Here is a 13165-nt window from a genome sequence, read left to right on the forward strand (position 1 = left end):
CACAAACAGTTAAAGTGCGAGTTCTAGAGAAAGATGAGTAGGAGATGATGAATAAGGAGTGGGATAATTGAAATCAGGATTTGGGAGGCCTTTCACATATGTTCTGATTTAATACCGTACCAACTTTATAAAGAAATTTTTATTATCTTCATTTTAGACATGGGCAAATTGTGTTCATAAAGATTAAATAACTTGGCCAAGGTCACATAGTTAGTAAATGGCAGCGTTTGGATAGGAAATCAGAATATTTGCTTTTGTTTTTAAATTCCAAAACCTTTGTACTATACCAGCTGCCTCTGATTCAGTTGCACGATAGACAAAGGGTAATCATTATTATGACTGAAAATGTTTACATTGTATCTGTTTTGCTTATTCCAGGCATATTATGGCATGCAAATAAATTTTAAAAAAGGGGCCTCAGAATACATTTCTAACTTTTAAAACATCTCCTTATTTCCTTTAGAAAATGAGCGGGTTTAGAATTTGACTGAAAATGATTTTCACTTCCATCTTTCAAAATTCACAAAGAAGCATTCACACATTAGTTTTGAGTTAGCTGTAAACAGGAAGCAAATTCTACCCAGTCAGATAAAATTTCCCATGTGTTAAGAAGATCCTGCATTTTCCCACACTTAAAATTAAGTAGATTCCTACTTAATGATAAACAATGATCTTAAAAAAAAAAATAGAACTTAAGGTAATTTTGATTATCTCTACTTTAGGAGGCTTCAAAAATTTTTACTGAGGTTCTAAGTTGGTGGTAGTAAGGATTTTATACTTCAGTAGAGGAAAAAATGACTTTTTTTTTTACACAGCTTTATTGGAGTATACTTGCTTTACAATGTTGTGTTAGTTTCTGCTGTATAACAAAGTGAATTATCTATACATATACATATATCCCCATATTCCCTCCCTCTTGTGTCTCCCTTCCACCCTCCCTATCCTACCCCTCTAGGTGGTCACAAAGCACCGAGCTGATCTCCCTGTGCTATGCAGCTCCTTCCCACTAGCTATCTATTTTACATTTGGTAGTGTATATATGTCCATGCCACTCTCTCACTTCGTCCCAGCTTACCCTTCCCCCTCCCCGTGTCCTCAAGTCCATTCTCTACGTCTGCAAAAAATGACATTTTAAATAGAAGGTTTCTCAGCCCAATAATTAAAATAACAATACTTAGCAGACTTCCACAATACCGCAACAAACAAAACCAAAAATTGCATGGGCTGTTTTTGGTTTAAATTACAGACAGCCCTTTCCAGCAATACTTGTAGGTATAGAGGCTTGATTGAAATAGCTGCATAATTCCTGAGCAGAGGCTTTTCTTTGCTGTAATTACATTCATGTGGTGACTCATACTCTCTTAATTCCTAGATTTTATAATTCAAAGAAAAATATTCCCTTGAAATTTGAATACCTGGAAGACTCAAAAGCTGTTTTTTTAAAAAAAAATGATTATTGTTATTATTATTACTCCTACTACTATACAATTCCTCCCCCTTTTTGATCTCACTCATGCTGGCTCCAGTAATGGGGGTTTACTCACATGGCAGTGAAGGAGAAAGGTATCCAACATCAGGGCTGGGCTGGAGGAAAAGACTAGATATAGGTTTTTGACATAGAAGCCAGTTATGATCTAAGCCTGGCCATAGTGCTTGCCCTTGAATAGATCTCAGTAATAATGATCTTAAGGGAACAAAAGAGTAAACTGTTTTCAGGCAAGAGAAGTAACAATAGCAAAGATAATAAATCAGTTGTAAAGACTCCTAGTTCTGTTTCAGTGGTAAAGATTAGCCTCAAGCACTTTCTTGAGCTGTTTTGCAGAATTTAAATCCCGCTCCAGCACTCAACCACCAGATCGAATGCAACCTAAGGAATGATGATGTTGACCTTTTCTGACCCTCATGACTTCAATCAACTAAAGTGTGGACTCTGTTGACCATTGCCCCAATTCTATGCTGAATTTTCTTCACCTCAAGCCCTTTCATGAATATGCATGTAACCTTAGCTTAAAACTTCCCCAGTTTTGCTCTTGGGGCAGACACTGCTTTGGGAAAGATCCCCGGTGTTCTCCTTACTTGCTGCAAGTAATAAATTCTTCCTTCTCCCACTCTTTGGCTTGAGATCCACCAAGAGAAGAACCACTTTTTGGGTAACAGGATTCACCACTGGCACAGCCCAGTTTCTCTCAAGTGACTGCTTATTTTTGACTTTCTGTTTCTCTTTCCTTCATCCACTGAATGATTGTTTTCTTTCTGAATTTACTAGTTCAGATTCCCAAGAGAGGGAATCTGGCTGGCTCTGCTAATAAACACTGCCTCTGTAGGGTAATTTTTCTCTCTCACTGCTGGAGAAGTTGTTGGAGACTGATAGCAAGAGTAGGGGGCAGTTTTTTGCAGACATCTTTCTGGTACCTCTCCTGTTGGGGGTATGGTCTTGGATAAAGAGTGGGATGTGGATGGTGGAGCAATGACCGGTTTTGCTTCAGCAGATCTTGATCATGAAGCTTCACTATTTTGTTCGAAACCTTTGGAAATTTGTGAAGTATCCAACATACTCATGGTAAAAATTATATTTAAAAAAAAAAAGACAGCTGTCTGTTGGCTATGCAACAGCTATTCTCTCCACCCTGTAGTGTTGTTTACCTCCTTCTGAGTAGTCATGATGTTCATGGGAGGAGGAGAGAGAGGGGGAAGAGGAGGAGAATCTTGATTGTTCAGAGACAGATGTCCTTGTCAAAAGACTGGCTTTGGCAGGGCCAAGTAGTGTAATCCTGGCAAAACATACTTGAGAAGATGAATGCTAGAGGCTTTTTGTGAAGAGTTTGCTGACTCTTGTACCGAAATACAAGGCTTTTTTACCTTGGGATATCTTTATCTGCATGAGATTCTTAGACCTGCAGCAGCCACTTTAGGATCATGAGAGGAGCCAGTTACAAGTACACGTCACCCACCATTCTGGTGGCAGAGCAGAAGGATGGACATTCTCATTAATGATGCTGAGCCACCACATGAACCAGCCCTGGAACCGCTCTGATGTCCAGTGGAAAATTACTCTGCTGCAATGGTTGCCTACAAGTATACTAGCTAGCAAGCTATCCCAGAAGTAAGGGAAGAAACAGCAAGCCCTCACAGACCAAATTAAAATCCTCAAATCACATGATTTGCTAAATCAAATTAAAGCACACAGTGAGAAGCAAGAGGAAAGAAAAGGGTAGGTTAGCATGCTTAGGATAGGGTGCAAGTGGGGTGGAAGGACCACTCCAGCTAATGTGTACTGGGGTACACTGTATTCTTAGGATCTGCTTCTCTCTCTGCTGCATCTGCCTTCCCTGCTGATATGTAGTTACAAGGACCAGAGATGAGGTTTGGGCAAGCTCCACAGATGCAAGGTGGCCTGAGCTAATGACACCCACGTGCTGTATCTGAGAGACACAGGGACAAGTATGCTTGGTCAGGAGCTGCAGCCTGCCAATTAGCTTGATGGACAACCATGAATTCTGTTTGTTCAGAGAAAACATGGGGCAGGAATGGGTGTCAGTAGCAGTTCTTAACCAGGGCAGTTTTAGCCCCCAGTGTACATTTGGCAATGTCTGGAGACATTTGTGATTGTCATGGCTGATGTGTGTGTGATGCTGGCATCTAGTGGGTGGAGGTCATGGATGTTGCTAATCATGTGACAATGCATAAGATACTCCCCAAGACAAAGAATTATCTGGCCTGAAATGTCAGTATTGTGGAAGTTGAGAAATCTTGGGTGTTACCAATAGGTGGTTGAAATAAGACCTCATAAATATTAAGTGTTTATGTATAAGCATATCTTGCATATATAGTGTCTTTTATATATTTGTTATATCATGAACACTTATTACCCAGGTGCCTTAAAAATGTTACGTATCTTTTGGTCATCCATCCCTTTCTATCAGTGTGAGATACACACATGATCTTCTTACTTATGCTTTACACATCTTATGCATTCTGCCCACATCTAACAAAATTTTGCTTAGTAGCTACTTATCTATACTTAAAACATCTTAAAAAGTGTTTTGCCTATATTTTATAAACTTTAAATGTATTCACCTACCAGAATTGAAGAGTTGCAGAAGCAAATTCACATCACACCTGCCCTGGAATTTCTAACAAGAAATGATAACAATGTCCTGATTGTTTAAGCCACTTTTAGTTGTGTCTTCTACAACTTGCAGCTTAGAGCATTCTAGCTGTTTCCTCCGTAAAGTCAATAGGAAAATGTATTCCAAAGACAAATGAAACAAGGACTTAGACTATAATTATAGGTTACCTAGATAGAAACATAAGCATCAGATACTATAAGAAACTGACTCTCGTGCCTGCATTAATGTAATGCGTGTTTGATCTTTCTGTTTACATTCCAAGCAACTGTAGGCATAGTGCTTATCATAGTAGCTCTTGTGCTTAGAAATTCACCTTTTTTTATGATTGGGACAATTTTGGATGGTGACCTTCAGAGCACTGTGAAACACGTTTTTTTAGTTGGGTGAATGTTTATTAATAGAGGGGTAGATTTAGAAGTTTATATTTTTATTTATTAATGTGAATTTTATCTACATTTTACTGCTTTAAAAATTTAAAGACTTTAAGACTGTTTATTGGAGTTGTGCCTTGAGGTGCCTCTATTAAAGGGGAAATGTTTTCCTCATATAGAATTAAAGAGAAGTATATTTAAGATGATGTAAACATTTAAAAATTATACAAGAAGGTGGTGATTGTTTAGGAGAGATTTCAAAAAAGGTTATTTTAAAGTGCTGAAAGTATATTCTTTTTCATTTCTTCTAACTTTCTTCGCCTCTGTTTAATTTTTTTGTGGGGGAAACTAATATTTTGTTAGATAAAATATCACACGTAACATATGAGAAATGGTGAAGTATGGTAGTAAATCAAAAGTGTTTGATAAAAAGCTAAAGCAAGGATGTGGGGTGTGAGAAGAGTCAATAATTTCAAAGTTTTTGGCAAAGCAGTTGAAATGATGCTGTTGATGTTAGCTGTTGTGGAAGGCTGTGGGTCGAGCAGGTGGTGGGGAATGGGTGAGGGTCAGAGAATTCAGCCTTGGCATGTCAAGTTTGAGATGCCTATTAGATATTTAAGCGGTGATGTCCAGTAGGCAGTTACATCTACAGTTTGAGAAAAGGTCTGAATTAGAAATATATATTTAGAAGTTGACAGCATCTTAATACTTAAATACATGAGATAGGAAAAGAGCACCAAGGAATGTGGGGAGACTAAGCCTTCTAGGAGTACCCCACTATTCAAAGGTTAGGGGAGAGAAACAGCAAAGAAGGATGTAAGGTATAATAAAAACTTAAATTAAAATCTTCACACACAAAAAAGCTGAAGTAAAAAAGGGAAGAATAAGATGTCTTAAAAATAATGGTAGTTTCCTAGAATTGCTGAACTAGATCGGTGGAACTAGCTCTGCTAAGCAACGGGGTGACAGGTGATTTAGTCAGTTTAGCCTCATATCCTTTTACAAGTACTAGGCTGTGTGTGTGTGTGAGAGAGAGAGAGAGAGAGAGAGAGAGAAAGAGAGAGACCTATAGAGTTTTATTTTTGTTTTAAAATCTGGATTAAAGAATCATTCAAGCTGGGCTTCCCTGGTGGTGCAGTGGTTAAGAATCCTCCTGCCAATGCAGGGGACACGGGTTCAATCCCTGGTCCAGGAAGATCCCACATGCTGTGGAGCAACTAAGCCCATGCGCCACAGCTACTGAGCCTGCGCTCTAGAGCCCGCGAGCCACAACCACTGAGCCCATGCATCTAGAGCCCATGCTCTACAACAAGAGAAGCCACCACAGTGAGAAGCCCGCCCACTGCAACAGAGTAGCCCCCGCTCGCCGCAACTAGAGAAAGCCCACGGCCAGCAATGAAGACCCAATGCAGCCAAAAATAAATAAATAAAATAAATAAATTTATAAAACAGAAACCAAAACAAAACAAAAAATAGAATCATTCAAGCTGGAATGTTGTAAACTTAATGGTGATTTTCAAATGATTTACATTTTCAAGGTCCTCTTTCATCATCATTTCTTTCTGTTGCAGTGATTTGCTGTCCTCTGAATACGTGGAGAGACACATTGAACATGGAGGGAAGACTGTGGAAGTGAAAGTAAGTAAAATTTTTCTCTTGGGGGAAACTTTTGAGAATCTTTTAAGTATTGAACGTGGAGGGAAGACTGTGGAAGTGAAAGCAAGTAAAATTTTTCTCTTGGGGGAAACTTTTGAGAATCTTTTAAGTACTGATTATGATTTTAATCTTCAGTGATACTTCCAATGTAGTTTTGGGGTTTTTATATTTCAGAATTTATCAAGAGAGGGTGTCACTGACTTAGGGAAAAAAATTTAGTTACCAGAAAACGAATTCTTACTGTACTACCGGAATTGTTGGAGTTATGCTTTGTGGGATTAATATTACTGCAAGTAGTTCTCTTTTAGATTATGTCACAGAAAATAATTTCTGAAATTTGCTTTTAAGGTTAGCGCTGAGAATCAAGAGGTGAAATCTTGGGTCCAGGGTAGGTGCCTGGCTTTGCATTCATTTGGGAAAGATTTCTCTGGTAAAATTATGAACTTATTATGTCAACAGGGATGTCCCAGGGAGTTTTAAATCCCTGGAGACAAATCTCAAGATATTGGTTCTTGTCAGGTAAGTTCTGAAAAAGATTACATACAAAAAAAAAAAAAAATTCTCCAGTTATAAGCATAAGAATGTATGTGTCTTTCATATCAGTGATGATGTTGTCTGAGGCATATGAGACCAAACCCCACCCCAGAGTTTCTTTAGAACCAATGTTTAGTATAAAGAGTTTTAGCTAAGTGTTTATTTTCTTCTGAACAGCATTCAGACTATCTATTCTGCCTTATCAGAATTATAATGTCATATATATATATATATATATATATATATATATATATAAAGAAAGCAAATATGTATATTTGCTTTCTTTTTCTGATTATTAATTTAATTTATACTCATTTTAGAAAACTTGTTAGTGGAGAAAAAATGTATCAAAGAAGGAAAAATCATCCATAAACTCATCACTGACAGATAAACTTTGTTTTCATTTTGTTGTATTTCCTTCTAGTATTTTTTTTGTCCTGTGCATGTATTTATATTTTCATATTTTACAGACTTGGTATCATACATATTTACAATATTGTATCTTGCTTTTTAACAGTAAACATTATATTGTAAACATTTTCTAAAGTTACTTTCCTTTAAACTTATGTCTACTGCTTTTTTATTTTTTTATTTTTTTGTCTACTGCTTTTCAATTTAAATGTATTACTGTAACAAAGCTTTTTATTTAAATTAAACTCTGTTATCAATAACCAAAATAAATTACATTGTCCTTGTCCAGTGACAAGTGAAGGGGATTGGATTTTGCAATTATATGTTAACTAAAAAATGAAAACTTTTTATTATGGAACGTCTCAAACATATACAGAGGTAAAAAGAATACTACAATGAACTCCTACATACCCATTATCCAGCATCAATAGTTATAAACATTTTGTTAATCTTTTCACTCTCTACGTGTGTGTAGTATTTTAAAGTGTGAGGAGGAAGAAATTTTTCTCCGCCCTTCTAGGTTCTTCTAGCTGCTCTGTGAATTAAATATACGTGAGACAGATTAACAGGACAAAAATCAAACAAAAGTTTGATGACATGTATACATGGGAGAGACCAAGAACTGAGTAATTCGCCAAAAAGACTGAAACCCTCACCTTAAATACCATCTTCAGCTAAAGACAAAAGATGTTGAGGGTAATGGTTTGGGACCTCACAGAGGGGGAAGGCAATTCACATGGAGATGGAAAAGCAAATGTTTGGTAACCAGATGTTTGCTGGGCCACATAGAGACAATGGGACACAGAGAGGAGTTTTAGCAACAGACTTTGCTAGGTTCCTCCCTGTCTACACACCTAGTTCATCCTGTAGTCATCTGTGGTGATGGCTCCCTTCCTGGAACAGGTCCTCTAACCACACTCTTTGGGTAGTTTTAGGGAAGGTCCAAGTTTCTTCCTGAGTCTTTTGGGGTCTTGATTATTTTCAGCTCCAAATAATCCATATGCCAAAGAGACATTTTGGGGTGGCAAATTTTATTCCTCTACAAAAGCAAATTCCAGACATTGGGACATTTTTCCCAGGAAATAAATCTTCACACATCTATACATCTCTAAATGATAAACACTTAAAGCAAAATCTGTTAATTTTTACAAGTGATCTAGATATAGTAATTATGCCAGTCCCTCTAGAAAGTTATTCTAAACTTATTTGAAAACTGACTAATTGAATGTTTGATTGATTTATATCACTGCCTTACATCAAAAAGCATATTAGGGGCTTCCCTGGTGGCGCAGTGGTTGAGAGTCTGCCTGCCAGTGCAGGGGACGCGGGTTCGAGCCCTGGTCTGGGAAGATCCCACATGCCGCGGAGCAACTGGGCCCGTGAGCCACAACTACTGAGCCTGTGCGTCTGGAGCCTGTGCTCCGCAATAAGAGAGGCCGTGATAGTGAGAGGCCCGCGCACCGCGATGAAGAGTGGCCCCCGCTTGCCGCAACTAGAGAAAGCCCTCACAGAAATGAAGACCCAACACAGCCCGAAAAAAAAATACATAAATAAATAAATATTAAAAAAAAAAAAAAGCATATTAGGATTCTTCTTAGTATGACATAAGAAAATGGAGCCATTTTGCTTACAGTTGGAAAAAATATTTAACTAGATTTAGAATCTCTGGACTCCTTTTAATCTCATCCTTGCTTATTTGATTTCATTTTCTATTTTGTATGATGCTTTTTGGAATGCAGAGTGTATCTTATTCCTTTGCTAAATTAGAGAAGAGAGGAAACAGGCAGTTCACTATTTATTTCCATTTACGTCTGTCAGTGGAATGATGAAATGCAAATATAAGCATGGAGGTTTGGAGGGTGGATCCAGAAATAGCTATCTGCTGTCTCTACAGTAGTATCCCTTTGCAAGAAACTTATATTAATCAACAAAGCATAGTCCACTCAGATCATTAGGCTCCATGGGTATATATAACACCCAGAACACGGACTTCACCACACAACCCCTGCTGATTTTCCAGCCTGAGAATTGCATTTTCTTCCTTGATGGTTTGCCTAGCTCCCAAGCCTATCCAACCAGGGAAATGTAAATCCAAACTTCATCCGAACCCTAGAGCCAGTGGAATTCCTCCCATTAAGAAAACCACTTTGATCTCACCCATCACCTCAATTTGTTTTTAGTCCATTTAAAACTCAAAATTCTCCTCTGGTTTTTTTCCAGAAACCATATTGAAAGCGCTGAGTCCTGTCCCATCAAATCAAAGTCAGTAGCCAGTTATTTTCCTGCTGGTTTCCTCATGTCTTGCTCTCTGTGCTTAGCTCTTTGGGTGTTTCTTTTTACATGGAGTCTGTTAGATCTCCATTCTTTACTAATGACTCAAGAATTTTCTTAAGTTTTTCTTTTTACTATACATTATGAGTCGAATAAAACTGTAAAATTATAACATTTCATATTTTTCTTTTTCTTCCCTCTACTACTTAAAAAAAAAAACCAGAATATTTTATTCCTCTTTTACCTTCTACATTAGTTTGCTAGGGCTGCCATAACAAAGTCCCATAGACAGGGTGGCTTGAACAGAGAAATTTATTTTATTTTATCACAGTTCTGGAGGCTAGAAGTCCAAGATCAAGGTGTCAACAGGGTTGGTTTCTTTAAGCCTCTCTATTTGGCTTACAGATGGCTGTCTTCTCTCTGTGTCTTCACATGATCTTCTCTGTGTGTGTATCTGCATCCTAATTTCTTCTTATAAGGACACCAGTCCAGTCATATTGGATCAGGGCCCATCCTAATGACCTCATTTGAACTTAATTACCTCTTGAAAAACTCTATCTCCAAATATAGTTATAATCTGAGGTACTAGGGGTTAGGACTTCAACACACGAATTTTAGGGGAATACAATATAAAATTCAGCCCATAACACCTTCCCTAAGAGGCCTATGAATTTTTTTCTAAATTGGCTTTTCTCCTGGCATTGAAGTGTTTGAAAGGGTATATGAGATCAAAGCAAAACTGTAGGTAAGAACTTTTTGTTTTTGTCAGCTGGCACAAACATAATCATATTGATCTTTTTTTCATATAAATTTATTTATTTTATTTATTTATTTTTGGCTGTGTTGGGTCTTTGTTGCTGCACACAGACTTTTCTCTAGTTGGGGCGAGCGGGGGGCTACTCTGTGTTGTGGTGCATGGGCTTCTCACTGCAGTGGCTTCTCTTGTTGCGGAGCACGGGCTCTAGGCGCGCGGGCTTTAGTAGTTGTGGCACGCAGGCTCAGTAGTTGTGGCTCAAGGGCTGTAGAGCACAGGCTCAGTAGTTGTGGCGCATGGGCTTAGTTGCTCCGCGGCATGTGGTATCTTCCCAGACCAGGGCTCAAACCCGTGTCCCCTGCAGTGGCAGGCAGATTCTTAACCACTGCACCATCAGGGAAGCCCAATCATATTGATCTTGAGGATGCAAAATTAAAATCAAAATAATTATCAAGTCTGATTTAAACAATGGCTAGAAACCACTCTGGTATATGACTCTGCTCAGGTGTCATGGAACCTTTATTTGTGAAAATTCAGGTGCAATGCATTTGATTTAAGGGTGTGAGTATGTATGTGGGAAAAGGAAGACATTTTCATGAAAAAAAATACTTAATAACTACTTTGGTGAATCTTTCAAATTGCAATTTTATTTTTAAAATCTTTTTAATTGTAAAATATAACACTGACACAAAAATGACTAAAGGGTGAACACCCAATAACCACTATCCAGTTTAAGAAATAGACCTTGGCCCACTTTTCCATGTGCTGCTTCCCAAGCCCAGGTCCCTCCCTCCTCTTCTTGTAAGACATGTAAACACTATCCTGACTTTTGTGGTTATTTTTTCCTTACTTTTTTTTTTTATTTTTTATTTATTGGCTGTGTTGGGTCTTCGTTTCTGCGCGAGGGCTTTTTCTAGTTGCGGCAAGCGGGGGCCACTCTTCATCGCGGTGCGCGGGCCTCTCACTATCGCGGCCTCTCTTGTTGCGGAGCACAGGCTCCAGACGCGCAGGCTCAGTAGTTGTGGCTCACGGGCCTAGTTGCTCCGCGGCATGTGGGATCTTCCCAGACCAGGGCTCGAACCCGTGTCCCCTGCGTTGGCAGGCAGATTCTCAACCACTGCACCACCAGGGAAGCCCTTCCTTACTTTTGTTTATAGTTTTATCACCCAAGTGTGTCCTAGAGTTTAGTTTTGTGTGTTTAGGTTTTTTTTTTTTTTTACTAAGTTTTAAAAAGTCTCCTTTAATCCATTGGTTTCCGCTTATCTTTCTCTTTTTATTCTTCCTTACAATTTATTGATATTTGTTGAAGAAATCAGGTTGTTTATCTTACACAGTCTCTCACAGTCTGGATTTTGCTCTTGATGGCAATTTTATATTTACAGTAAAAGGAAATATATTTTAGTGATCTTTCCTTAAGATAATGATTTGTATTATCTGCAAGACATTCTGTGTCTCATGGAAGGCCGTTTTATTCCGATCATAGAGGTGCATAATTCTGATCTTGAAGTTCTATCTAAACCTTTTTTTTTTACCCGAAGATTACAAAGAAAGGCTTTAAGCAGAAAAAACATAATAGATACTTTTAATTTGTTCCTTTAATAAAACATATTAATATCATCTTTCACTTGCATTTATTTCCAAATCATTTAAAAATTAAATTTGAAATTTGCCCCTTAGTTTAGGGAGAACTTTTGTCTGACATAAACTTTAAAAAGAATTTAAACATAAAACCTCTATTAATCGGAATACCCTGGGAACAGAATCTTTTTATTTTGATTGTGGCCAACTATGGTTCTGGCTTCTTAAGACAAAGGAAACTGAAATTGATGAGTAGCAGCGAATGAGTCTAAACCATGCAGTTTGTTGTTCTATTGTTAGCTAACTTTTTTATCTTGAAGCTGACAAATGCCAATATGCTGGTCAGTCTAAGTCTCCCATTATATAGTCTCTGGTTAATCAGTATTATAATCCTAATAATAGTAATCACTAACATTTATTGTTCATGATGTGACAGGCGTATGAATTTACATATATTCAATCCTCAAAACAACCTCTGATTATAAATATAACTATTATCCCACTTGACAGGAAACTGAGGTATAGAGAGGTTACATAACTTGCTGAAAGTAGCACAGTAAGGAGGGGTATAACTGCAGTTTGAATCTAGGTTATCTAACTCCAGAGCTGACTCTTATACCATATTATCTATATATATTCTACAGTATGTAAAATAGGATAGCTATACAAATTGATAGGTATTTTACGTAGACTTATTATATATATATCTCAGTTTTTGGAGGTCCCTAACAATTACTCCTTTACAGTCTTCTCTTTAAACTGAAATGGTGGTCTAAGTGAAGAGCCTTTAGGTATCCCTCTTAAATTTGGTTACGCAGTTGGGTAGCTTTTTGATAACGTTAGTTGCCTTGGGCAAAATGGTAAAGACACACTCTAGTACAAAGTCTGTTTTATTTTTCATATCTCAGGAAAATAGCCATAGTAGGAGTTTTAGAACACTAGGAGAGGAATGGTAAATCCTCTAGATACGTATGGATGGGGGAAGAAGTGGATTTCCTTGGAGTCAAAAAGTAAAAATAGACATCTTGGTAGAGATATGATTAATTGTATTATTACCAATGAAAGATCATGACCAGTCATCAACATTATTAGTTCTGATAGTGTTTTTTTGGTTAAATTATTTGATCTGTTATGGTAATAATCAAAAGTAATAGCTGCTGAGTGTCCTTTTTTTATTAGTTCAAATTATTTCTAAACTGTATGTGAGCACTCCCAACTTGTCCTTGAATCAGGATACCAATCGTTAAGGATGGATATGTAGAGACACGCATTTTCCAGTATTGACTTTTAACTGGCACTTAACTGGTTACTACCCATCACTTAATTGAATTGAATGCACTCAAGGATCATTGTCTCAAAGTCTTAATTATGTCCATAGTGGCAGTAAGAAGATGGATAAGAAGGCAAAAGCAAAGGGTCAAGGTTGAAGTCTGGAAATGGGTGAAGGAATTGGAGAGAGT

The 13165-nt window shown here is 37.6% G+C and overlaps 1 protein-coding gene across 1 annotated transcript in view; it reads left to right on the forward strand.

The window, feature by feature from the left end:
* Nucleotides 1-13165, forward strand: part of ADAM22 (ADAM metallopeptidase domain 22) — a 238956-nt gene that overhangs the window by 122812 nt on the left and 102979 nt on the right. Inside the window, 1 exon segment of the mRNA XM_036863312.1 lies at nt 6073-6139. Coding sequence (XP_036719207.1) covers nt 6073-6139 — 67 coding nt within the window.

This window comes from Balaenoptera musculus, chromosome 9, assembly GCF_009873245.2.
Source record: "Balaenoptera musculus isolate JJ_BM4_2016_0621 chromosome 9, mBalMus1.pri.v3, whole genome shotgun sequence".
Classification (NCBI taxonomy): domain Eukaryota; kingdom Metazoa; phylum Chordata; class Mammalia; order Artiodactyla; family Balaenopteridae; genus Balaenoptera; species Balaenoptera musculus.